This window comes from Cladophialophora psammophila, assembly GCF_000585535.1.
Source record: "Cladophialophora psammophila CBS 110553 chromosome Unknown aczJe-supercont1.9, whole genome shotgun sequence".
Taxonomy (NCBI): Eukaryota; Fungi; Ascomycota; class Eurotiomycetes; order Chaetothyriales; family Herpotrichiellaceae; genus Cladophialophora; species Cladophialophora psammophila.
This window is the reverse complement of record NW_006912930.1, coordinates 435,597-461,154: the sequence shown is the minus strand read 5'-3', so window position 1 is coordinate 461,154 and position 25,558 is coordinate 435,597. Positions and strand designations below refer to the sequence as shown.

General features: G+C 52.3%; 9 protein-coding genes across 9 annotated transcripts; 6 read left to right on the top strand and 3 right to left on the bottom strand.

The window, feature by feature from the left end:
• Positions 1-325: 325 nt before the first annotated feature.
• A1O5_06352 (acetylornithine aminotransferase) lies at positions 326-1,810 on the top strand (the record flags this gene model as incomplete). The annotated part of the gene is made up of 1 exon (XM_007746946.1): positions 326-1,810. The coding sequence occupies one exon, from the start codon at positions 326-328 to the stop codon at positions 1,808-1,810; it is 1,485 nt and encodes a 494-aa protein (XP_007745136.1).
• A 17-nt stretch (positions 1,811-1,827) lies between these two features.
• A1O5_06351 (uncharacterized protein) lies at positions 1,828-2,787 on the bottom strand (the record flags this gene model as incomplete). Its single annotated transcript, XM_007746945.1, has 2 exons — positions 1,828-2,492; positions 2,544-2,787. The coding sequence occupies 2 exons, from the start codon at positions 2,785-2,787 to the stop codon at positions 1,828-1,830; spliced, it is 909 nt and encodes a 302-aa protein (XP_007745135.1).
• A 506-nt stretch (positions 2,788-3,293) lies between these two features.
• On the top strand, positions 3,294-4,874 carry A1O5_06350 (uncharacterized protein; the record flags this gene model as incomplete). The annotated part of the gene is made up of 1 exon (XM_007746944.1): positions 3,294-4,874. One exon carries the CDS (start codon positions 3,294-3,296, stop codon positions 4,872-4,874), a length of 1,581 nt encoding a protein of 526 aa, XP_007745134.1.
• Positions 4,875-6,120: 1,246 nt separating this feature from the next.
• Positions 6,121-8,064, top strand: A1O5_06349 (uncharacterized protein; the record flags this gene model as incomplete). The annotated part of the gene is made up of 4 exons (XM_007746943.1): positions 6,121-6,634; positions 6,696-6,821; positions 6,889-7,147; positions 7,236-8,064. The coding sequence occupies 4 exons, from the start codon at positions 6,121-6,123 to the stop codon at positions 8,062-8,064; spliced, it is 1,728 nt and encodes a 575-aa protein (XP_007745133.1).
• Positions 8,065-8,664: 600 nt separating this feature from the next.
• Positions 8,665-10,397, bottom strand: A1O5_06348 (uncharacterized protein; the record flags this gene model as incomplete). The annotated part of the gene is made up of 3 exons (XM_007746942.1): positions 8,665-9,482; positions 9,536-9,620; positions 9,804-10,397. 3 exons carry the CDS (start codon positions 10,395-10,397, stop codon positions 8,665-8,667), a joined length of 1,497 nt encoding a protein of 498 aa, XP_007745132.1.
• Positions 10,398-12,412: 2,015 nt separating this feature from the next.
• On the top strand, positions 12,413-14,048 carry A1O5_06347 (uncharacterized protein; the record flags this gene model as incomplete). Its single annotated transcript, XM_007746941.1, has 2 exons — positions 12,413-12,902; positions 12,955-14,048. 2 exons carry the CDS (start codon positions 12,413-12,415, stop codon positions 14,046-14,048), a joined length of 1,584 nt encoding a protein of 527 aa, XP_007745131.1.
• Positions 14,049-14,572: 524 nt separating this feature from the next.
• A1O5_06346 (uncharacterized protein) lies at positions 14,573-15,832 on the top strand (the record flags this gene model as incomplete). The annotated part of the gene is made up of 1 exon (XM_007746940.1): positions 14,573-15,832. The coding sequence occupies one exon, from the start codon at positions 14,573-14,575 to the stop codon at positions 15,830-15,832; it is 1,260 nt and encodes a 419-aa protein (XP_007745130.1).
• A 919-nt stretch (positions 15,833-16,751) lies between these two features.
• A1O5_06345 (tryptophan synthase) lies at positions 16,752-19,026 on the top strand (the record flags this gene model as incomplete). Its single annotated transcript, XM_007746939.1, has 2 exons — positions 16,752-16,887; positions 16,946-19,026. 2 exons carry the CDS (start codon positions 16,752-16,754, stop codon positions 19,024-19,026), a joined length of 2,217 nt encoding a protein of 738 aa, XP_007745129.1.
• A 4,224-nt stretch (positions 19,027-23,250) lies between these two features.
• Positions 23,251-25,029, bottom strand: A1O5_06344 (uncharacterized protein; the record flags this gene model as incomplete). The annotated part of the gene is made up of 1 exon (XM_007746938.1): positions 23,251-25,029. The coding sequence occupies one exon, from the start codon at positions 25,027-25,029 to the stop codon at positions 23,251-23,253; it is 1,779 nt and encodes a 592-aa protein (XP_007745128.1).
• Positions 25,030-25,558: the final 529 nt, after the last annotated feature.

Sequence of the window (25,558 nt, the reverse complement as noted above, 5' to 3'; positions counted from 1 at the left end):
CTCACCAGCCTCACCAGCCTCAGCACCCGCCGCCCCAAGACAAGCCCAGGACGGCGAGTCGGTACCTCGTACCCAGTAATAGTGGACTGGCCTCACTGGCCTTACTGGGTATTGCCCACCGATTGCCTCACTAGCCGGACTTCCCCGCATTCGCGCCTCCCAAAAAGAAAATAGAGGGAGAAAAAAAAAAAAACAGTGACTTCAGTGTGACTCAAAAGAAAATTCTCATTCTCTCCTCCATAGACCGGCTTCTTGAAAACTGCTCCAGCGCGCAGTGAGGAGGCCCCTGATACTGGTGTCGTTGTTGTCATTTATCGTCTGCAACATGGCGTTCTCATTGAGCAAGAGACTAGCATGTTCCCAGCTTTCAAAGCTTGCCGCTCCCTCACACCGAGCATCTCTCACTTGGCGACGGTATGCCAGTGCCGCTGCTGTGCCCACCTCTTCCAGCATCCCCATTCAGGATGAGACGCAGATTCGGCATGAAGCCTCTGTGCCCAACCCAGATCCTTCCTCCGACTCGCCCACGGCGACCTTTCTGAACCAATCTACTCCTTACATGGTCCCTACCTACGTTCGACCCCCGCCGATGATGGTGCAAGGAGAAGGGTGCATGCTGTACGACAATGAAAACAGACAATATCTGGATTTCACCGCAGGCATAGCGGTAAATTCTTTGGGCCACAGTGATCCTGAAATTACACGACTCATTGCCCATCAGGCACAGCGATTGATCCATGCATCCAACCTCTACCACAATCCCTGGACCCCGACGCTGTCCAAATCCCTGATTGAAGAGACACAGAAGCAGTCGCCCGGCTCGCCTCTGACGCAAGTCTTCATCTCGAACTCTGGCTCCGAGGCTAACGAGGCTGCGTTGAAATTTGCAAGAAAGGTCTCATATGCCAAAGATCCAGAGTCAAAGCAGAGAGACATTGTGTCGTTCCATGACTCTTTCCATGGCCGCACCTATGGATCGCTCTCAGCTACTCCCAACAAGAAGTACCAACCCCCATTTGGCCCCATGCTGTCTGGGTTCCGTTATGGAAAGTTCAACGACGTTGCGGGTGTCCAACAGCTGGTCAACGAGAACACCGCAGGAGTGATCGTTGAACCAATCCAAGGTGAAGGCGGCGTGAATGTCGCGACCCCCGAGTTTCTCCAAGCCCTCCGCAAACGCTGCGATGAGGTTGGCGCCATTTTGATCTTTGACGAGATTCAATGTGGCTTATCCAGGACCGGTGATCTGTGGGCCTATACTGCCTCTGGTGTGCATCCAGATATTTTGACATCTGCCAAGGCCTTGGGTAATGGCATCCCTATTGGAGCAACCCTTGTATCAGGCAAGAGCGTTGCACCGTACATCAAGACGGGCGATCACGGTACAACCTTCGGCGGTAATCCTTTTGCCTGTCGAATCGCGCACCACGTCTTTGGCCGTCTGGCCAAGCCCCAGTTACAGGAAGAAGTTCGAATTAAGTCCACGCTTTTCTTCAGCGCCTTCGAGACCATGAAGGAAAAGTTTCCGGGCATCCTCTCGGAAGTCAGGGGTAGAGGTCTTATTGTCGGCTATCAGCTGAGCGACTCTGCCAAGGGCAAGGCGACAGAACTTATTACTGCTGCACGAGAGCGAGGTCTTCTGGTTATTACTGCCGGAGACGGGGTCATCAGAATTGTTCCCCCTCTTGTTATCTCGCATGAGGAGATCAACCGAGGGCTTGCAATACTGGAAGATGCCATGAACGCTGTCTTTAACAAGCCGAGTGAAGTGTCAGGTCCAGCAGGTCAGCAGGAAATGGCTGGTCGCTGAAACTTATTCTGGTTAATTTATGCCCTCTTTTCACCTTCTGGCACAATCATTCCATGGACGCCACGGTAATCTGGACGTTCAGCCGGTTGCCACCTCCCCGGCAAAATTTTGCCTTCCTCGACCAGCTTAAAGACCTCGACCTTTAGAGGCCTGCAGCATTTGATCATTTCTTTCTCACTATCACTCCCAAAGCCCCACAAGGAAAGATCTCCTCCTGGGCACGTCGACAGGGCCATCAGAAGGTCCTGTTCTGCAAAAAGTTCGATATAGTCACCCGGTTGAGCAGGGCACGGATTCATAAAGTATCTCCCCTGTGAATCCAGGCCCGTCACCTGGAACAAGTTGATGACGTCGTGGACGTCGGATTCGTTGAGACCGAAAGGCAAGACGGCTCTGGTGAGGTTGGAGTGACAATGATAGTCGTACGACGCCTCCGGTCCCGACAGTAGCGTGTTGATATAAGGGTCGCACCTGGTGCCAAGGAGGTCGTGGACTCTACCTCCCGTCTCATCCACTCCATACCATGAGAGGGAATCGGCGACGATGGTGCACAATGGACGCATATACGGTAGGCAGGACCAGAGGCGATCATATGTTGTAACGTGTGATGAGTGGAGCTGTTTTGTTCGAGAGGCCCAGAACCTCTCCCGAGGGTTATTCGCGTTCCAAATATTCAAATCGCCTACAAAAATTGTCAGAACCCGATTGCTTATGCACAACTTCCCTTGCTTACCAACCTGAGGCCCCTCGGGTGTGCTAATTCTGATAATACTCTTAGCTGGGGCCTTCCAAGCACGACCCGAACGGATAGGCAAGACAAATGACTCAACAAGTTCCCTGGGACCTTGCTGAATAGACTGGTACAATTCTTGGGTGACTGTCAAGGGTGAACCCGCAGTAGGTAGATAGGCTGGCTGTGGAGTGGGCAACGGTTTCCTCGCTTTCAACCGATCCTCGCTGGATTGAAGGACAGACATGGTGGCTCGAAGGTGCCAACAACTCACACTAGGATGCCGTCTCGTGTTATCGGCTTCGCGCTCGCCCCTGTTGAAATTGTACGACGGGATCAGGGGGACTATTTATCGACGTCTCGACACGGAGATGTCCGAACTTACATATTGCCATGTTATCAGAGCTTCATGCCTCCAATCCGAACTTAGCCCACAGAGTGCAAGAGCAGTAAGTATTCCCTTCCATCTTGAGCAGACAATTGGGTTGTGAGCAAGGGGTCAGGACAACTCGGAAGGGTTTCAAGCTGCAGATGACACAGGATATCAGGCAACCTACGGATGGTCCTTTCCACTGTCAGACATCAGAAGGCGATCCCACGCTTAATGGGTTAGGTAGGTCACTAGGGTTTCGGCGAGATTCCATGCTACTGTGCAGGCACTTATATTTTCCCCTCAACCTACCCTTAGACCACCTCACACGCGTCTATTTACATCTCCTGTTGAAGTTTCAAGACGAGTGTCAAGACGATGCTATGGCTACTGATGGCCAGGGCAGGCACGGTGCAAAAACTCGCACAGGGTGTCTAACTTGCAAGCGGCGTCGAGTAAAGTGCGGTCTCGAAAGGCCTTCGTGCGCGAGGTGTGTCAGAGCAGGCAGAACTTGTGAGGGCTATCAACTTTCGCTGGTTCAAGAAGGTCTCGCGCTTCCTTCGAAAGCAACCACTCCACCACGCCTCAGCAGTTCTTCATTCTTGCTCTCAGCCTTTCGTGCCACGCAGTCGGAATGGCAAGCCTACCGATTCTACAGCCACCGGGTCGCGTCGATTCTAGGCGGCGCCTTTGATACAGAGTTATGGCAGAAGCAGATGCTCCAGGTCGCTGATACTGAACCCACTGTCCGCAACGGAATCTTTGCCATCGGAAATCTTTTCAAACATGGCCATAATGGCGCCTCGGATCATGCATCAAACTGCATCTGCACTCACTGTCGCCAAGCACTGCGATACTACAACAAATCCATCTTGGCGTTGTCGCATTCGCTGCAGGAGCCGTGCACGTCTCAAGCGGCCCATGTTGCGCTTTTGTCGTGTATTATCTTCATCTGCCTTGAATTCTACCGGATGAACGACAGCACTGGAATTTCTCTAGTCTCAAAGGGGTGTAGCATGGTTGCAGAAGCTATGCAAAATCAGCCCGCTTCTGGAAGGACTTGGATAAATCCGAGATTGTTGAAAGTGTTCGATCGACTTTGGCTGCTATCAAGTATGTTTGGCTATCACTTACCAAAACCGTCACCGAATCGTTCTCTACTGTCTCCCTCCGCTCGGGTGCCGGACTTTAACAACATAGAAGGAGCAAGGGACTCCCTACACGAGATTTTGGAGCTTGTCCAGGACTTGAGATTGCGAGTCTATCAGGCTCATTGGAATTCATCTTCGCCGGAGGATCTTTCGATGGCTACAGCTTCGCTTCAGAGGGAGCAACAAATTGCGCTGGTTCTGTTGGAAACTTGGCAACGGAACTTGGAAATAGTTGTGGCACAACAGGCAATGGGGTCATTTCAGAGGTCACTCGCACATTTAATATTAAGAGTCCACTACCTAATCACCAAGATCCGCGCCTCTGCAAGCCTAGATCCCTCGGAGATAAGTCACAAAGATCACCTGGATGACTTCAATGAGATTGTCGTCACAGCAGAGGAGGGCCTGACCAGATTTCCTTTAAAAGATGAAGCAGCGAGTTTCTCGTTTGAAATGTCCTTTCTGGCGCCCCTGTACCTGACTGTCCTCAAGTGTCGAGAACCTACCATCCGAAGAAAAGCTCTTGAGTTGATGCGTCTGACAGGAGCCAAGGAAGGATTGTGGCATAGATCCGAAGTACTCTGCATCGCCGCAAGAGTTATGGAACTTGAAGAAGGCATCACCGCCTTTGACCTGGAAGAAGTTCTACCTGAGGCCGCCAATCGTTGGCCGACGCTTTTCTACGATGTGCTTGCTGGGCTGAACTACCGCAAAGCTGGAAAGACCCATGTGGACGTTGTCTATCTCACTTACGATGCAACCTGTTTGCAACGCTTCCGGGGCAGGGGGGAAACTCTGGTAGTCGAGGAATGATGGTCGGCAGGCACATCTACATTCTGGAGCTGGGTTCTCGCACGGTTCTGTCCGAGGATGTTGACCGAATACATGAGTCAAATATCCATGGTCACCGAGTCCATAGGTGCCCAAGGCTTTCGACAGTCGAATGTAGCATGAATCATCTTGGCAGGGCGCAAGGTGAGAGGCTCTGTCCCTGACGACCCTTGGCTCTCCACATTCAAAGTTCTCTGGTTATGCACAACACCACAAATGGATGGCGCCAGAGGACGTCAGTGGCACCATACATGCATTGTCATAGCTACCAGGCGCCTCGGCCATTCCAGCGAAGGGGGAGCCGACTGCAAAAGCATCATTCAGCGTAGCATGAGTTATACGCCCTTCGGACAACTATGGCAAAAGAGACTTGCAATGCGTAGTACTCAAAATAATTCCAGCCAGAAAAGAAGAGAACAAGCATTCACTCTCATCTGCGGATCGGCTCATTACGATTTTGGGGTCTTGAACAACTCATGCATTACCAGCTCGCTGGCACCTGAGCGATCTACTTGTACATACAGTACTACGGCCTGGCCCCAGACCCCCGGGCAGATTAAAGCACGCCATTGGCGCCGTCTCTGCTGCGCAGCCTTGCCGTCCATTCCCCATTCGGTGCGGTTTCCGAGATCCGAACAGTCTCTCACAACCACCCCGTTTGCAGGACATGCCCCCGTTGTCCGCAGACCTCATCCCTTCAGTCTCCTGTTCTAATTGAAACTCCAAGAATCGCAGCTCGTTAGAAAGCATGCTGTGGTCGTCAATCTCAGCCATGTGTGGGACTCGTCACGTACCGCAAGGCAAGTGTACTCGGTACAACGAAATGCCATTTCGTGTAGAGGATGTTCCTCCTTTGCTCGCTCTCTTTCCCGAACGCGGTCAAAGTGGATGAGTCGCAGTCTGAACAATTTCCACGTTGCTCCATCCTCTTGAATTGGAATTCTATTCTCAGGACCTGTTGAAGATGTCCACAATATCTGCTGCCTGGTCTAGTGTCAACGCCACGATGATCATATTTCTTGCTGAAGATGCAAGACCGACGTCTGCAGGCCCTGGCAGTGTTACCCAGGCACTCTTATATCGGCCTGTATAAGTAAACTCGCGCTGGCCTTGATCAAAGACATGCCAACGACACAGCAGCCCTCTTGATTTCGATTTCAGATCACAACCATTCTGAGCATCAGGTTTCACCCTCGTTGCCTTGTTCTGGTTTCACTCACGCTCTGCTATGGCTCCCCTGGGGCAAAGCCTCGCATTAATCATTACTTTGCATGCTACGCTGCTTCTGGCTCAACTTCAATGCCCTCCTCTTGGGCCCATCTTGCCACCGCCAACAAACCTGACGCAGAATTCGCAGCTCCAACAAGTCATAGCAGCAATCGACGCTCAGTTGCAAAATTTCAGCTCTTCGCTTAATGCAACAGCCCTTTCGGTCGGTGTGAGGTCCATCCACGAGACAGAGCCTCTATTGAGTTTCCACTACACTCCTTCGGTCTTCAACAAGAGTGGCACCCACAAGGTCGACGGCGACACTATCTATTCCATCGGGAGCACTACCAAGCTCTTCACGGCTCTCTCGATCCTCCAGCTTCAGGGGAAAGTCAATCCAGCCGATCCGATCACCAAATATATCCCGAAGCTCGCACAAATGTCAAAAACTCATGACCCTTTATTGGCCGTAGACTGGGAGACTGTCACTGTGGATGCTCTTGCAAGCCATCTGGGTGGAATTGGCGCAGATCGTACGTAACACTCGAGACTATCGAGAAACAAAGAGAGGGTTGACCATGGAACAATCGGCAGTCACCAATAACGTTATCCCATATATTCCTAGCATTACTGCAGAGACGGGCCTGCCGCCATTGACTCAGTCCCAAGACTCACTTTCTTGCGGCGGAGCTCCAGGTACTCCTGGGTGCAGCTGGGACGGTTTGTGTTTTTGCCCTCTGGCGCCCAGCCAGCCGATCGTTCGTTCCACTTAACATATACGAATTAGATTTCTTCGACAACTTTGGTCGACGACCTCCTGTTTACGCCCCCTTCACGACGCCAGTCTACTCGAACATCGGATACGCGCTGCTTGGTCGAGTGATTGAAAATGTCACGGGCAAGACTTATGCGGCATATCTTCAAGATGCTGTCTTCACACCGGCCAAGATGAGCCACACGTTCGTCGGCCCCCCCTCTAATAGCTCCATGGGCTTCATTCCCGCTGAATCAAACTGGTGGGGCACGTCTCTTGGATACGAAAATAGGTAACGTGCACTCCGTACTCCTTACCTGTGACCCGGCCCAGGAAGAACCCTGTTCTAACTGATGGGTGATATGTGTGTGTGTGTGCAGCTCGGGCGGCATCTACTCGACCAACAACGACCTCTTGTCCTTTGGCGCCGCGATCCTGTCGTCGAAGCTGCTTCTTTCGCCCGTCCAGACCCGCGCGTGGATGAAGCCCAAAACATTCACATCCTCCGCTGGCGTGTCCGTCGGTGCGCCGTGGGAAATCGCCCGGGGCGCGAACCTCACGTCGGACGCGCGCATCATAGACTTCTACACCAAGACCGGCAACCTGGGCGACTACACGGCCATCCTGGTGCTGGTCCCGGACTACGACCTGGTCGTGGCCGTCAACCTCGCAGGGCCGGACAGCTCGATCGCGACGATCCAGGCCGTCTTTTCGACCCTGGTCCAGTCGCTCCTGCCGGGCGTCGACCAGGTCGCCAAGGACGAGGCGTCGCGCAAGTACGCAGGCACTTACACCTCCTCATCCTCGCCCTCGTCCTCGTCCAGGGCTTCAAACTCGAGCATCACGCTCTCGGCGGACGAGTACGGGCTCGTCGTGTCCGCATTCTCAGCCAACGGCGTCAACGTGCTCGGCGCCAGCGGTGCAAGCGCAAGCGCAAACACCACGGTCCGCCTCTACCCTTCCAACCTCGCGGCGGGAAACCAGAGCGCGTGGCGCGCCGTGTACCAGACTCTCTCCACCGCGGAATTGGACGCCTTCGACGCGCAGCTCTTCTTCCCCCAGGGCAGTTGCCAGTCGTGGACGGGGGTGGACCTGCTGACCTACGGCTTCGAGGCGCTGGATTACTTCGTCTTCACCGCGGACCAGAATGGAGTGGTTGTCCAGGTTGAGCCCAAGGCGTGGAGGGTCGTCATGAACAGGACGGATTGACTGACGCTTTGCGACTAGGCCGAAGGGGCATGTAAAGCCTTAACCTTAAGGAGACACATGAGGACTGGATTGGATTTTTATGGTGTGTTGTGTTGGGTCTGTCTAAAAGTGCACGCTCACAGCAAAGGGGGCGTCATGTATTGCTAGATCAGATAGGCTAAGAACTACGTATGTAGATAGAGCCTTCGGTATTCAAATCATGATCTCGTTCGATCAAACTTGACGGAGCCATGCTATTAAATTAAGTCACATTTGATGTCCAGAATGCGCCGTACGTTCATCAACGACCAAAGGGATTGCCGTGCGACATGAAGTTGACCGATACACGGAAGGCTCGAAGCTCAGTATCCCCAGAGAAAGAAGCTAGCTTGCCACCTGACAAAAGACACTCAACCCCAGAGAAAGAAGCTAGCTTGCCACCTGACAAAAGACACTCAAGTCCTGAATGGTATCAATAACAAGTTTTTCAGTTGCAGTCATGGAGAATGCCATGTCAGACACTCACATTCATTAACTTTCTCAGTCCCCCCAACCACTTACCCTCGGGTTATTCTTCCTCCATTGCTAAATTGTTAAGTTGTAACATTTCACAGACATGTCTTACACCTCCTCTCTTACAAGAGGCATTAGGCGATCCTTCTCCGAGGAGGCGGCCGCAGACACGTCTTCCCCTGCAAGCTCGTCTGCGAGCGGCACCCGCGTTGTGTCTGCGTGATCTTTCAGGATTTCAGTGAGCCGTGTCTGGTAATCCCAAGATCTATTAATCATAATCCGGCGCCTGCGCGAAGAACGTCCCATGCTTTCTTTTGTGGCTGGGGCAAAAGACCAATCTAGTCCCGTTTTGATGCGCGGCCGGCGATGGGGTTTGAATCGGCCCTCCCATTCATCATTGAGTCTCCCTCGGGCATTGGCTTCGTTGCCAGCTTCTTGCAGCCACTTTTTCCAGGCCTCGTTCGTAGGCGCTATGGTTGTTGCCTCGTTCAACCATTGGGATGTGCCACTCAGAACAATAGCAGTCCAGAGGGCGCCTGTGAAGTTTCTTGCCTTTGGGTTCTGCTCGAAAATTGTTTCGGCTCTTTTTTTAGCTCGATCACGCCTTTTCTCCAAGATCCAGGCCTCTTCGAATCGACGCCACTCGTGTTTGACCTTTTGTTTAAATTCCTCAACCCGTCCTGTCACAACCAGCCCGTCGGATTCCTGATCCTGGGGATCTTGTATTGGGATGATATCTGTTTGGTATGCATGTTGCCAGTGATATTTGCAAGGGCTCAGGGCAGACACGGCCCAGTAGAGGACGTTCAACAAGATATACGAAGCAGCAAAGGCCACTTGAAGGATGTTGGATGCGTTCGCCAAGGACACCACTCCCGCCATAAGCATGACTGTCGAGAACAGAGCAAGGGTACGATAGGGTGTGTCTATTTCGAGATAGATCAGTCATTCGCCAGCTCCGATGACAGCGGCAGCCTACCATCAATAACATATTGTGCATGTTCAGTCTGAAAATACAGGCGAGCAATATTTTCGGAGCTGGGCCGAATCACTCGGATCGATCCCTGGCAAGCAGTCCATAAGTATACGCTTGGGGATCTTCACAGTGAATCTTTGTCAATCCGCATCGCATCCCGGCTGAGATGAGGTTTCCTGCAGAGTCGGTTCATGCTTCTCCGAAACATAGACCCATGCCAAACCACCTGCAATCAAAAAAAGGGGAGTGACTGAGAGGGCGCTGGACTCACGTTGGGATAGTAAATAATGACATCTGAGCGAGGGATAACGCGCCCACGGTCCTTTTCCACTTTCGGTTCCTGGAATACCAGACTCCAGTGAGTGCCAAATCCCACAAACGAGCTCACCATCGACAGCATAATGGTAGCCAGCAAGGAGAAGCCATCGTGGTAATAAACGGAGAGACTGATCAAAGCCAAGGTCATGGCACATCCGGCGACGGAAACCCAGAATAAGGGGCCATACTTCTTGGGGCCAAATGAACGAAGCGTTTTTGTTCCCGGCGGCGCATCTTTTCGCGTTACCTGGACAAGTTCAACCTGGTAATCTTCCAAAGGCGCCGGATGAAGCAGCTGGGCGAAGAAATTGATTTCCTTTTTCACTGTGCCACTGTAAGCTCCGGCGACGATCCCGGGAGCTGTAGGTAGTCGGTATTTCCGCTCATGTTCAAGCAAGGCGTGAGGGGCTGGCATGAGCCTAGGTATCGTGGACCACCAAGAAAGGCTTGTCACTTGGGCATTTCGAGTTATGGACCCTTCTCCCAGCACAGCAATGATACCGACAATGTCCAGCTGCAAGTCTCCAAACTTATCAATCCAGCGCATCTTCGAAGTGTTGAGCAATCTCAGGTCAGGCTGAAGGGACCCAATCACATTCTGAAAAGTCGGGCTCAACAATACCTGGCACCCAGTGGTTTCCGCGGTCTTTTGTCGTGCGGCTGAACAACAGGGTCGAAAAACATGGAAAGGTGGATTGTTCGAGCCTTACGGCTGGAGGGGTAAGGCAAGCCATATATACCTGTAGGTAGATTGCGCACCATTGGCACGCAAATATAATTTTGAGCAGATGCGATTTTAGGTCAACAACCTGGACGTCAGTGCCGCATTTGGCCCAATGCAGCGGATTGAGACCCCCAATCAGGACACGCTTCGGTTAAGCGGTCGTGGACTCAATGCAGCCAGCCTGCGCTCTCATCCGAGAGGATGGCGGTGCTTTAGAGCATCTCGTCGCGGGGGGCACCCATGAATCCAGATTCACGAAGCCGCATGCGGTACTGGGTCTTTCCTGAACCTTTGTAACAAGTCGTGTAATCCCTTCTGGCGGCAACTGCCCTGGGCGATGGGCCGAAGCGTAGCTCCCGTTTTGCGTTGGCCGTTTGACGAAGGATTGTGGGCGAGCCACGAGTTTCGCCTTGTCTGAGGCGAATGGGCGGCCTTATCTGCCAGCAAGGAAGCTTGTAGGGGCTTGGAGACTGTGATAGGCGTCGGACACTGGCAGGGATCGCAGGCCAATGATGGCAGCAAGCTGAGAAAGGCAAGCAGATGCTTCAGCCAGTGGAATTTGTTTCACAATAGCCTCATCCAGCCCATCCAGCCCATCCTTGCCTAGCCAGGGGCCCACATTCGCGGTGGATTTGGGCGTGTGCAAGGTGGTTTTCAGGAGGGCGACGTGGGGGCTCGAGGGGGATTTACATGCCCACCATCGGGGCTGGCAGGCTGTTTGGAGGATCTGTTGGTGGTGAGGGAAATATGGAGTGATGGACCGCAGTTAGATCGAAGGTGTTGGCGAAGATATAATCCTCGAGGTCTGTGTCTGCAGAATGTCGCAGCGCAGTTAGATTTGCCTCGACTCGGTTCTGCTGAGGAAATAACTGCAAACCCAACAACCCCGCCATTTCGACACTGGCCTGCCCAGCCTGACTGAGGCTCTTCTGAGTGAATGGCCTTGCACCCCTCCCAGCCCTGCCTGCCCTCCCGCTCCGCAGCCGCAAGGGACCAGCAGAGGGACCAGCAGAGGGACCAGCAGAGGGACCCGGCGCCCGCTGCAAGCGACCGTCTCCGGTGCCAAACACACCAAACACTCTCCCTATCGATTTCCCCATCCAGCCCATCTCAATCACCTTCTAGGTCCCCACTACTGCAACCTGGAAACAAATGCACCCAGATGTCGACACCTCAGCCCGCCGAGGGTTCTCATCCTACCTCGATCCTGAACTTGACCAAAAAGTTCAGACATCTAGGACGTCTCCCCTCGAGCTGGATCAAAGCAGGAGTGCGCTCCCTCCCCCTTGTAATCCTCACCAAAGTTTGGGCTCTCGCTAACCGCATTGCAGGACGACCGTACTCCCCCCGAAGAATCCTACCTTTGCGACATTTGTCTCCGTCTTGACCTGAACCTCGAGTCATTCTACATCCAGGAAGACGACCATGAGTTTGAGAGGACCCATAAGCCTCGATATTTGGGCAGATTATCCCAAATCCGCCATAAAACCCACTGCCCTCACTGCCGACTGGTGCTCGAAATAGCCGATCGTCCTTCCGATCAACGAAGCCCCAGTCTTCACGCCGATGATGATCCCTTGTGTTACGCGCGTTGGGTGATAGATGGGCAGGAAGACCTGGGACCCGACCCCAATCGCCCAGGGGAACATATATTCAGGCCTAGGACACGACGGTTGCTAATATATAGTGACCCTCAAGCATTCAAAGATGGATACATCGTCCTTCTTGCGGACGACGCCCCGAGTCGAGAATTCTTTGGGCGCAGAATCGCCTCTTCTGACCTGCTCGATCCCCAGCAACTTCGTCAGTGGCTGCACGACTGCGAAATCTACCACGGCATGGAATGCGAAGAGTCGCTGGTACATCCCGATCTGCTGGGACAACCCAAAGACGTCTTTCGCGCGATTGATGTGGACAAGATGTGCATTGTCGAAGCTCCCCAATCTTCACGCTATGTCGCCTTGAGCTACCTTTGGGGCAAGAACTTCGCCCAGCTATTTACAACCTCCAAAAACTTGCCGAAACTGTCGCAACCTGGTGCGCTCGAGAAGGAAAAGTTGCCTCGGACGATTAAAGACGCCATCAAGCTCACAAAGATGCTGCAAGAGAAATATCTGTGGACGGATAGCTTGGCACTGTTGCACGACGACGGATTTCAGTATCATGACGACTGGGTCTATGCCAGAGCTGCTCTGACCGTGGTTGCCGGTTCGGGCAAGGACGCCAATGCCGGTCTACCAGGAGTAAGAAAAGAGTCCCGAACATTCCACCAAGAGATTGAAGAGGTGAAGCCCGGCCTGCGGCTAATGGTGTCCCATCTTGCTGAAGGTAAGTTTCGGTTGGACCCTTAAACTCGGGGACGGCTGCTCATGTCTTCCAGATTACATTTCAACCTCACAATGGGATTCTCGTGCCTGGACTTTCCAGGAGAGAATGCTTTCAAGGCGGTGTCTGCTGTTCGTCAACGGGCGGATATATTATCAGTGTCGGCGGACCACATTCTGCGAAGATATGGAAATGCCTCGATCCAATGGCTGGTCATTGGACTCAATCGATATGCCCACCAGAATCTTCCGGGAGAAACCGTTTGTTCAGTTCACCTCAGCAGTGGAACTATACACCCGACGAGAATTGACGAACCCCAATGATATCCTGAACGCTTTTGAAGGAGTGCAGCTGGTATTAGAGAAACGGATCGGAGATAAAATATACTATGGCGCCCTCGAGACAATGATGGACCCATCTTTGCTGTGGGAGTCGACGAAAAGGCTATCTCGACGAGTCGGGTTTCCGAGTTGGTCGTGGTCCGGCTGGATGGGGGAGATACAGTGGAAGTTCACCGAGGTGGCTCGATCTTGGATTGAGTGGCATGCTGATCAGGCCATTGGTATCCATTCGTTCCCCAAACAAGCCTATGAACGGATACCGCCGCCTATACCTCGGCCGGAGTACCTTGGACCGATGTCGAACCACAACCTAAGCACCCTGCTTCCTTTATTACACTTTAGAACTGTCACGGCGCAGTTCAAGCTCACCTCGCCGGCGCTTATTCACAAATCAGTAATATCTCCGTTGAGGAAGAGGCTTACTGGGCCTAGCGCTCTGTCGACAGTACGACCAGCTCCCGCAGATCCTGGATTGATTAGAGCAGGCATTGCGGATCGGAATGGGTTGTGGTGTGGCACTATTGATCTTGATGCGGCCTGGATGCCACGTGTTGGGACGCCGCTGGATTTCTTGGTCTTGTCAAGGGTAAGTTCATTTGCCGATGATGAATTGGCTATCTGGGAGGGCACATTACCAGATGACGTAGAGGACGTGTTAAATCAGCGGGACTACGGCGTTTATATTGTCATGTTGGTTTCCAAGAGGGGCGGAATATACTACCGTGAAGGGTTGGGACGGATATTAACAGAGGCGTTGGACAGGGCCCTCGAGCCCGGGCCGAAATGGGAGGACATAGTGCTTGGCTGAGAAGTCGAGTATATGATTGCGGGCACATGTTGTAGGAGTATTTCCTTTTCAACGATGCTAGAGGCTTGTTTGCCCAATCAAAGCATAGGCCTCACACAGCCGCGGATGGCACCGTAATGGAAGCCAATGATAATGGTCAAGGCTCGCAAGGCTGGTCGTATTCGTATTCCAATCCAGTTCCACTCCCAGCCCAGATTCCTCGAAAACGTGGTAATTGTAACCCTTCCAGGGACTTGGCCGGAGCCAAGTTGCTCCGCCACTCGATCTTCCAAGGTCCATCGTTTTCATTCTCTTCTTTTATCTGCTTGTCCGATAACGTCGCCATCATCATTGCGACTTTCACCAAATATTTCGCACTTGACCCGTCACCCGTCGCCAAAGACGGATTATCGACAGCGCCGCACGTGCGGAAGCAGCAATCGCGACGACAATGCGACCAGACTGGACCAGCTCTAATGAGCACCAGTACAAATCTTAGTCTACTCATCCACAACCTCAACCCATTGATCGCATATCTGTAAATCATGTCTGGCTACTCCGAGACAGTATACAATAACAGCTACGGTGGGCCAGTCACCGAAATCAACTGCGTCTATCCCATCTCCGGCACCTACGGGCTCCTCCCCCGTCTCCTCTATTATGTAACCTTGATCTTCGCCATCTTCGGTCGCCGGACAGAATGGCTCATCATCGGCGCCCTCGTCAGTGCGCTCACCTATGCAGGCACCACGGCTATTCACCTCATGGCTCTTGTGAGCAGCAAATCGGGAGTCTTTGACTTGGACATCATGGGCGCGTGGGCCGTCTTGTCCACGGGCGCGCTTGCTTACATTGGTATTATTCACTGGAGTTCCACGCTGAGAGCTACACGGGCCCGGGTCGTTATGATCTGTTGGGGTTGTTTGGTGGGCACCAGCTTGATCTTTGGGAGATCGGAATTGTTCGACACCCCTATTAACCCGCCTGAGCCGGCCTGTTATTCATCCAAGGGGATGCTGTTGGAGTATCCCAGCCAGAAGTGGATGAACCCCGACTTTGCCAATTGCACGTACCAGTGTTTTAACATATCCAAGCCGATGAGGCAGTCATCTGAAATCATGGCCATCCCCCACCGAATCTTGGACAATTCACAATACAGGACACTTACCTATGTGCTGGTGGGACCAATCCAGTTCGCAGCCTATGCAGCGCTCAGCATGGACGCGCAAGAACATACCCCGTCGCATATGTGCACGAGATTGGTCATGAGCTACCTTATTCATCCAGGCCATCGAGAGCAATTTGCGAAAACGGTTTACAAGGCGAGCATGGAACAGTGGTATGGCGGATATTTCGCGCTGTTGGGGTATGTGCGTCGATCGAAATGGTCTTGGAGAAAGCTAGCCCTCTCTTCATTCGTCATTCCATGGATGCTGCTGGGGTTGGTGATTGACGTTTTGTGTTTGCCGCTCATGGTGTGTAATATAGTGTTTAACGAACTTACATTGTTGCAAGGGGGTCTCCCGACGAATGAGGCAAATATGGCAATCGGGCAGTGGGGCGCAATTGTGAACTCTGTGCTTGTGTTGATAGCAGCCTGCATCACCAAGGGCATGGAGATATGGGACAGGAGGAAAAAAGCGAAGCAATTGGACAGTGTTGTCGAGGCGGTTGTAGCTGTGATTCCCGAAGACGTTGAGAGCGGCATGGCGGAGGAGGTCCAGGAGGTCGGAGTGGTCAAGCCCAAGCTGGCCCATGTCCAGACTCTGCAAGATATGGAGGATGTGATGAAACGGCCAAAGTGAAAGCAGGCCATTCGGGGGCTTCGCAAACAGGTCGCACACACTGGGCAAGGTTGCGGTCCGATGAGCAGCGCAACCGCACGAGGGGGTAAGACTGGGAAGCTGTGAACGAATACGTCAATGAAGTCGCCTCGATTATCTCGAAGTCGACGGGCATGGTGCTGGCGGTCAAGAGGCGAGATGATATGAGTCACATATAGCTGGAAGGTCGAAAGGGGCAATTTATACTTTCTTGGACATAGTTTTGCTCGTTGCAAGGGAGAGCTGTTTGTGGACATGGAGCGGATGCGGGTCGAGTGCATTAGCCGCCGCCGAGACTCGACTATCAGGTTATCCTGTGTACAATGCAGAGAGAATTGGATTCGACACGGTGAATCCAACTGCTTTGCTCGTCCGACTACCTCCAGGTAGATCAAACGGGACAGCAGAGCTGCTTGTTGGACAATATAGAGTCGTTGGTCACAGCAAGGCTGATTGACGAGGCTGATCGACGAGGCTGCCCAACAAGGCTGAGGAGGGAGCGCGGGCCGGTCTCGGCGGGGCTAGACTTGACTCTTATGCAGGGACAAGCTGCTTTTAGCTGCTCTTTAGCGCATGATTGCGGCAAAATTTCTTTGGCCCGCAACCGGGGACTGTGCCCGCCATTGCAACCAAATCAGTGTGCAACAACACGAACAGAGAAGCCCTAGGTTCTTGAAGTGGTTGACCTCCTACATATCTCCACAATCCTGCCTCGTGCTTGAGACGCAGGGATCCGCTAGCCTCGACCTGGTCATATTTGGGTCCCATCCAAATTATCTCGGTGACTCAACAATCCATCGAGACATCGCGTCGTCGGAGGCGATAAATTCTCCTCGCCCCCCTCTTCTTTCCCTCCTCCGAAAGACACTCGCGTTCGATCCTCACCTCTCTCATATTCAATATGGAGGCTATCAAGGAGACATTCGCCCGGTGCAAGAAGGAAGGCAGAATAGCCCTCGTGGGTTATTTCACAGCGGGGTTTCCCACCGCTGAAGAAACTCCAGATATCATGCTCGGTCTGCAAGCCGGTGGTGTTGGTAAAGATTAACCCTCCCTTCAGGGAGTCAGAAATGTTGTAACTAACATTTTCTCCAGATGTCATTGAGCTCGGTCTCCCCTTCACAGATCCCATCGCTGATGGGCCCACGATACAAAAATCAAACACCATCGCCCTCGCCAATGGCATTACCGTCACCTCAGCCCTCCAATTTGTCCGCGACGCCAGGAAAAAGGGACTCAAGATCCCCGTCCTTTTCATGGGCTACTATAACCCACTACTGCGCTACGGCGAAGACCGCATGTTGAGAGACTGCAAAGAGGCAGGAGTCAACGGATTCATCATGGTTGATTTGCCCCCGGAGGAGGCTGTAAGATTTCGCAATAATTGCACCAAGACGGGACTCAGCTATGTCCCGCTGATTGCGCCTGCGACGTCGGAGAAGAGAATGAAATTGCTGTGTCAGATTGCGGACTCGTTTATCTACGTCGTGTCGAGGATGGGTGTTACGGGCGCGACAGGCACGTTGAACACCAAGCTTCCTGAGTTGTTGGCGAGGGTGCATCAATACTCGGGCGGGGTCCCTGCAGCGGTCGGCTTTGGTGTGAGCACGAGAGAACATTTCCTGAGTGTTTCGCAAATTGCCGAGGGAGTGGTGATCGGCAGCCAGATCGTGATAGTGTTGGGCAATGCGAAGCAAGGTGAGCGGGCGAAGGCTGTTCAAGAATATTGCTCCCAAATCACTGGGAGGAAAGTGGGCGACTTCAATACAACAGATGGTTTAACGAGGGAAGTGGGTATTGTCGAGACCATAAAGTCAGCAAAAGAACCAAGTGCAGCGTCGAATGCCCTCAATGGCCATCAAGTCCACGTCGACAAAGTCATTACCGACGCAGACGTCCCCTCCGAACCAGGCCTTGCCGACCAGCTTGATGCCCTCAACGCGTCTACAAACGGCACGGCTCCCAATCCGGATGCCATTCCGGCCCGCTTTGGCCAATTTGGCGGCCAATATGTTCCCGAATCGTTAATGGACTGCTTGGCCGAACTCGAAGAGGGTTTCCAAAAAGCCAAGAACGATCCAGAGTTCTGGAAAGAGTACAAATCATACTACCCATACATGGGTCGGCCGTCGTCACTGCATCTGGCTGACCGGCTCACCGAACGAGTTGGTGGTGCGCAGATCTACCTGAAACGAGAAGACCTGAATCATACGGGAAGTCACAAGATCAACAACGCTTTGGGGCAAATCCTTCTTGCCAGGCGACTAGGAAAGACACGCATCATTGCCGAGACCGGTGCGGGCCAGCACGGTGTCGCAACTGCGACCGTCTGCGCCAAATTTGGCATGGACTGTGTCGTGTATATGGGTGCCGAGGACGTGCGGCGTCAGGCTCTCAACGTCTTCCGCATGAAACTTCTCGGCGCCAAGGTTGTGGCGGTGGAAGCTGGATCCCGCACTCTTCGAGACGCCGTCAACGAAGCATTACGCGCTTGGGTTGTCGACCTCGACACCACGCACTACATCATCGGCTCGGCCATCGGTCCTCACCCCTTTCCAACCATCGTCCGTACTTTCCAGAGCGTCATCGGTCAAGAGACCAAGGAACAGATGAAAGAACTGACAGGCAGACTTCCGGACGCAGTGATCGCCTGTGTTGGTGGAGGAAGTAATGCCGTAGGCATGTTCTTTCCCTTCAGCTCCGATCCTTCAGTGAAGTTGATCGGCGTTGAGGCCGCTGGCGAGGGTGTCGACACGGGCAAGCACTCTGCCACGCTTTCTGGAGGGTCAATCGGCGTCCTTCACGGCGTAAGGACGTACGTGTTGCAGAACGAGCACGGCCAGATCAGCGATACACACTCCATCTCCGCCGGTCTAGATTACCCTGGCGTGGGACCAGAGTTGTCAAACTGGAAGGACAGCGCCAGAGCCAGATTCATTAGCGCCACCGACTCGGAGGCCCTGATAGGGTTCCGGACTCTCAGTGAGACGGAAGGAATCATTCCTGCGCTGGAATCCAGTCATGCTATCTTTGGGGCCATGCAGGTCGCCAAGGAGATGGGCAAGGATCAGACGCTGGTGATCTGCCTGAGTGGACGTGGAGACAAGGACGTCCAGAGTGTGGCGGATGAACTTCCCAAATTGGGTCCAGGCATTGGTTGGGACTTGAGGTTTTAGACAAAGAAATGGATATGAGGGCTATTTCGTCAGAAAGGAGGTCAAGAACTGCCTACTGAAAAGACAATACAATCGGTACTCGGCTCCTGCCCTCAGCAAGCAATCGGTTGTACCTATAGGTTTGGACTATGTAGGTATGGATTACGAACGAACATCGCACAATGGATCATGCACTTTTCGCCCCATACGTAGACATTGGTATTTGGCATGCATCAAGCAGGCGACAAGTGCCACGTCGTATGACTCTCTTCGGGCCGCCGCGGTACCTCCCGAGCATACATCGACACCTACAAAGTATATGCATCATGCAGTGAGGTTGTGCACTGCACCCCGTACATCTCGGGCGCTGATACGTCGGATGGATCCCAATGATACTTGATCAGACAAGAGAGTGCTCGGCGAGTCGGTACCTAGGCAGTAAAAATACCTACTGTAGCTGTTGACAAAGGAATGAATGGATGAATGAATGGGGGCTTCGGAATCTCGCCTGGCGGTCTTACATATGTGTATCCTCCACCAAGGTCCAGCTACAGTGCGCCCTTCGTGTTCATGGACGGGTGAGTATGCAGAGAGGGTGAGGTCTAGTGGATGTGGATAATTATATCAATTAGAGCGGGTCGGGCCTATCTTCGTATTCTCTCTGTGTGTGTCTGTGTGTGTAAGTGGGCGTGTGGTGTGGCCTCTCCACCGACTATTGGCTTTCTATATAGTTGCATACCTGGGTGTATCCTGGGATTTGCTTACCATATGCATGTATTTATGTATTATGCAGTCCTTAGTAAGTCTGCCCATCAAGTAACGCACCACCCTAGTAACGCACCACTCTGTATACTCAACTAGCACTGTCATTTACAGAGAACACTGTCATAAACGCCGCCATTGGATCGGCGGCAGCGAGGTCGGTTGCGATGCTAGCACTCTGGGTAGGCCTCGCTCGCCTCGCTCGCCTCTGCCTCCAGAGCCTCGTGTATAGTCTCGATGGTAGTAAAGGCCTCGTTGAGCTCGATTGGCTTTCCTTTTTATCCTTTAGTCTTTAGGAGATGAATCTCCTTCCGTAGACTAGCTATTTAACTATCCTTCTATCTATTATATCACATATATTCTTCCAGAACTTGGCCTATCTTAATCACAAAATGACGAGTAGACCGAGAGATTAATTCCTGCCGTATAATTAATTGAATAGAATCATCGTAAATATATCTAATTCTTGGTGTTTAATGAATCTCATTGACGGACGCTCGTCGTTTACAAGAAGGCGGTGTTTAAGGTGTATTCTGAGCTTTTTAACTATCGTGAATGACTAGGCTAAATCGAATTACTTTTTGAGTAATCAGGCCACCAGGCAAGAGATGCGACTCAAGGAGTGCATCCTTATTACTAGCACACTCCCCGCATAGGAGGCGCACTCTTCTCCCTCTTATGCTTTGAGTCGTGTACAGTATCGACCATATACTGTAACAGAGCACTTCAGGGTTCGGCGTGCACGTGCAACAACGCACAGAGGCCTGTCCAGTAGATCGGGAATCGAGAACGCCTTTCTGGTTGATACTGACAACAACACCACCACCAACACCACCCAGAGGGGCAGCGGCTAGGGCTACGAACACCTAGCACAGCGGCAGCATCGAGGAACAGGACAGGACTGATAAAACACTTAAAAATAGAGGTAGACGGCACCAAAAAAAAACCATAGAATTCATGATACTCTTCTCAATCTAATGAATGGCACACTGCCAGCACTGTAAACTGTTCCGCACCCCCCTCTCTGCCAGCCCAGTCAGGTTTGACATGTGACTAGACAACTTTTCCTCTCTGCCACCGCTCTACCAGCCCAGCACAGCCCATCACAGCACAGCCACTTTGCCTTGTTACAATATGAATTAGCTACGAAGGAAATGTAACTACCAAGGGATAGTGAGGGTGTATATATAATGCTTACGCTTTATGCGCTCTGTGCGCTCTATGCGCTCTGTGCGCTCTATGCGCTCTATTCACAGAGCCGATAGAGCTAACAGAGCTAACAGGGCATATTACGTGACCTAGTCTTGCTCTTGCCTACGCGACCCGTGACCGGTCTTTCTCAAGGCTGTGTCTAACAAACGTTTAGCTCGACTCTACTGACTCTTGGTACCTCGCTTATATCTACTAAATCTAGCATAGTAAATTATTAAGGTTTACTTAAGTAGTTACTTAAGTAAGCGATAATCCTGCCCCACACTGCTAGTAACTACCGGGATAATATATAATTATTAAGTCTATTAGGGAAGGGGGAGAAGAAGAGAATTCTCCTCGTACGCTCCTTATATACGGTAGTTCTACTAACTAGTGCTTTACTTCTTAAAGTCTTTAGTAAAGCGTAATAATTATCCCACCTTTTAGGGGATCTTATTCTTAAGATCTAGGTGTTAAGAACCTCTGAATTGTACGTGAAGTTCCTCAGATCTGGTAGTGACGAAGGACTTCCAGTCTTCCTAATGGAATTTGCTTCCGATATCAGCATGCCCGCCGTCTGCACGAATTGGACAACATTTCCGGAAAGGTAAGCGGCCAAAAGTGCCTCCATGGCAACTGCCTTGAGGAGGCAAAATAGTAAATGTGTTGTACACAGAATGAGAGTGGATTCATCTGATTGATTGTGTTTTGTCCTTTGGCTTTTCAAAGAGACTCTGCCTGTCTATATACTATTTGCACTGTGGCAAGAAGCTATCCACTGAATAGATCTGGACCTGGCCAGATCTGTCCAGACCTCGTTGTTGATCAACGGTGGCACCGAGGCTATTATAGAGAGGCCTCGGTTGAAGCATTGGTGGATTGATTGGTTTGCCACAGTGGCGCTCTGCTGTCAACTGCTGTCAACAAAATGCCAGACAGTGGAAATGCACCGTTTCTGTGCACCAGGCTGAGAGATGGGTTTTTTTAATTGTCGCCGTCGGGCGTGGTTGCGGCTGTGTTTTTGAACTGCAGTTTCAATTGGTGGGCGGAAACGAGGCAGATATGCGGCCGTTTGTAGGCTGCCACGATACCCCCGTTTACCCCAGTTCTGTCACAGTATCACCTGGTTAGCAAGGCTCGCTCAAGTTCCATCCTCGCACGATTCTGAGGCCACTTCTTATTTGACTTGCGGAGAGTGACAATGATGTATAATGACCCGACTCCGGTCAGGACGAGCAAATAAACGGAGAATTCTGATGCAGCCCATCATCACCGCTGTTAACGCTCTGTTGCCCGTCGCCGACCGGTAATTTCTTTTCATCTCATGCGGAGATCTGATGTATTGAAAACCCTTGATGGGATAGAAATGTGAATTCTTCCACGACATGCGCTTGTCAGAGAGCACATCTCTAGGCACTCTAACTGACGAACTTTCGACTCGGGCCTGAGGTCGCGTAAATCCGAGCCAGACCCACTGCCAGCGACCAGCGCCGCGATCTTCTCTGTCTCTGAGGAAGGGCAGAAGCAAACGGCATTGCCCGAGTGTTTGGCGAGGCACCGCGCGTGGCTCTAGCGATGCCTCGCAAGGTGTTGGCGCAGGTAGGCCAAGGTCGGTGGGGAAAGCACGTCCTGGTATATTATGGCTTGAGGCTGTGTTCTGCCACCGCATTCGGACCACTACTCTCAGCGGCCTTGTTTGATTTCGCCCTCCCGCAATGCCACGTTCTCTAACATCTGGACTCTGGCGACTCCCCGTCCGACCGCGATGAACAGGGACCCCGAGAATGGAGAGCAACCAGCATGACCCTTCAACAACATCCACTATATGCCCGATCGTAAAACACGCCATCAACTGGGTGGTCTCCGCGTTGCTAATTGTCACCGGGCAAAACAGCCATGAACTGTAACGCGCTCTGAAGGCCTTCGAAACCATCCAGCTCTCTTCCGATACGGATGTATACACCATCAAAGCCACCCGAGATTTCCGAGGTCGGTGCCGAGCGCCCGGTGATGGCAGAACTTCCTAACTTGCATCTCCCGTAGGCTGGGACGGACAGCGTCTGGACTCAGTGGCATTGCGGTCTTTCCTCCAAGGATCAAAGACTCGACTTCAAGGCTCCGACCGCCAAGCTACCCTGGCATCGCGTGAGGAAGAACGATCAATTATGATATGAATTCTAAGACAGAGAGAGTGCTATGTAGATAGGGTGAATGCCACGAGCCTGCATAAGCGCAAGGCTGTGGCAGTTGAACTGTAACAAGGTTTGCATATCCATCAAGCCCCCGAACGTATCAAGATGCGGTCCAAGCGACAAAGAACTCCTGGTTCGACACAAATGTGTCGCAAGTCACGATGAAGTCATATGTTCCCGGATTGATTCTTTCCACAATTATTCTTTGGACATTATTCATGCCGTCGGGAATTGAAGTGTGTGTGTTGGCGTACTTGCGCGTGCCACCTGGCTCGGTATAGTAGAGGTTGAGAACGTTGACTAGGTTGAAGGGCGGTCCGGGCATTGGGCAAGGCGGGTCTGTGTAGCACATTGTGACTTTCAGCGTCAAGCCGCGCTTCGGGATAGTTATCCGGACTGGCGTCGTCTGTCCTGCTGCGGTCATTACGTTCACCGGCGGAGAGGTCGTGAGCTGTGGTGGAAAGAAGCCGCCCTTTGTTGAGTCTTTGATACACAACAGAGAGTTTACCAGGTTGACTCTGCCGAAACCCGCCACGCCATTTGGAAGAGGTCTGGGGGCTAGGGCACGTCCGCGGCTCGCGGTTACTAAGGCAGGGTTAATGGGTTCCGCGCCGTTGACCAAGATAGCTTTCACAAGGGCTGCCGGGATAAAATCCCCAAGCCTCTGCCTGAGGTGAACTCTTATTCTGGAACAACAACCAGCTACCAGTGGAGCTGCCTGGCTGCTGCCAGATCGGAACATCCACCTCTCGTCTCGCCTGAAACCGGTGGTGTTGGGATTGGCAGGTGCGGCAATTGTAGGGAAAAATTGGAACGCTGGATCTGAAGTCTTTCCTGAATAGATGCATGTGCCGGGAGCAACGACGTCAGGTTTGATACGTGGGTGGGTTGGCGGGACAGTCCCAGGGTCGTCTCTTGTCGGTCCCACGCTGCTGAAACCGATAACGTTGTTGAAGTTTCCGATCGGTTGCGTCGAGTCAAACTTATACTGCAGTCTCACACGACCTCTTGTCGTATCTACTGATCTTGCTGAATCGAAACTCGTCGTGTGGCTCGTCTCGCAGGCACCCACAGTGATACAATTCTTCGCAGCCGCGGCTGAGCCAATCTGCCGGTTATTCGGCGTTGGCACCTCCCCGTCATTACCGGCACTGAAGATCACCAAAAGATCCCGATGATTTAGCATTGCTTGGTCAATGTCTGCTGAGTAAGCGGTATAGAAATTCTGTTCCATTTGGCCAGGTGCGCCGCCAGGCCGCTGACGAATACCCTTGCCCCAGGAATTGCTGTGAATTCGCGCTCCCTGGTTGTATGCATCGTCGAGGACAGTTAGCATTGTTGTTGTTGTTCCTGCCGCTCCCGGGTCAGTTGCTAGCATAGCCGACGGACGAATTAGTATCTGCGCAGATCCCACTGCAGGCGGTATTGACCACACCACCTGAAAATGTAGTTGTGCCTTTGGAACAACTCCTTTGATGGTGCCGAAATCCGTTGAGTCGCCCTCTCCAACAAGGGAGACTGCCACGTGTGTTCCATGTCCAGTCACGTCGTTGATTGAGTTATCCGTCCGGTACGACCTAGTTGCAGTAGCTAAACCGGCCCCATGATGTCTCAGAGCATGATGACCAGTGTCAATGCCACTGTCAGCCACTGCTATGATTTCGGATCTGGCTCGCTCTCTTGTTCGGAATTCACTGATCCAGAACCCGATGAGTGGTATAATTCCGCTGGCGGGGGCCTTGAGGTCTCGTCGAGCAACATGAACATGGGGCACAATCTGTGATGGGTCGTCGAGAAGACAATTGTCCATGAATTGAGCCTCACCTTTCGGCGGTGGCTTGGGTCCGATAACATTATCATCGACAGATGTTAGGGCCATGATTGTCACCTGGAATGAAGGCCCAGATTCAAGGATAAATTGGAGGTGGAGCCAAACGTCTCCAAGGTCTGGGACCCAGTACTTTTGGACCAGTTCCGTCCAGCAAGTCACCGAGACTGGAGGTTCTCAGCTTGATTGAAGAAATGTTCGATTGACCAGGCGAAACGGTAGGGGTTGAACTGAATTCATCTTGGCGCACGCATATGGGATCATTAGGACCTTCCAGTTCTTTACCTAACTTAATTGTAAGAGAAGCAAGCACATGCTTTGCGATGGCAGGATGGTTTCAGACTTCTAGCTGAAGCCTTTTCAGCCAGCCACTAGGCTCCACCATGAGGCTACGGAGTCCGATCATGGAAGCGAGCTGAAAGCTTTGCAAATCAGAAGGCGGGTCAGCGCGGGGCTGAAGATTGAAGCGAGCGCGCGGGGCTGTAGCTTACAGGGGTAACGGTAATATTTGGTATTTTGAATATTGCTTCTTGCTGTAAAGACAGAAACCGTACGGAGTTCTGCACTATGTTTCCCGGAG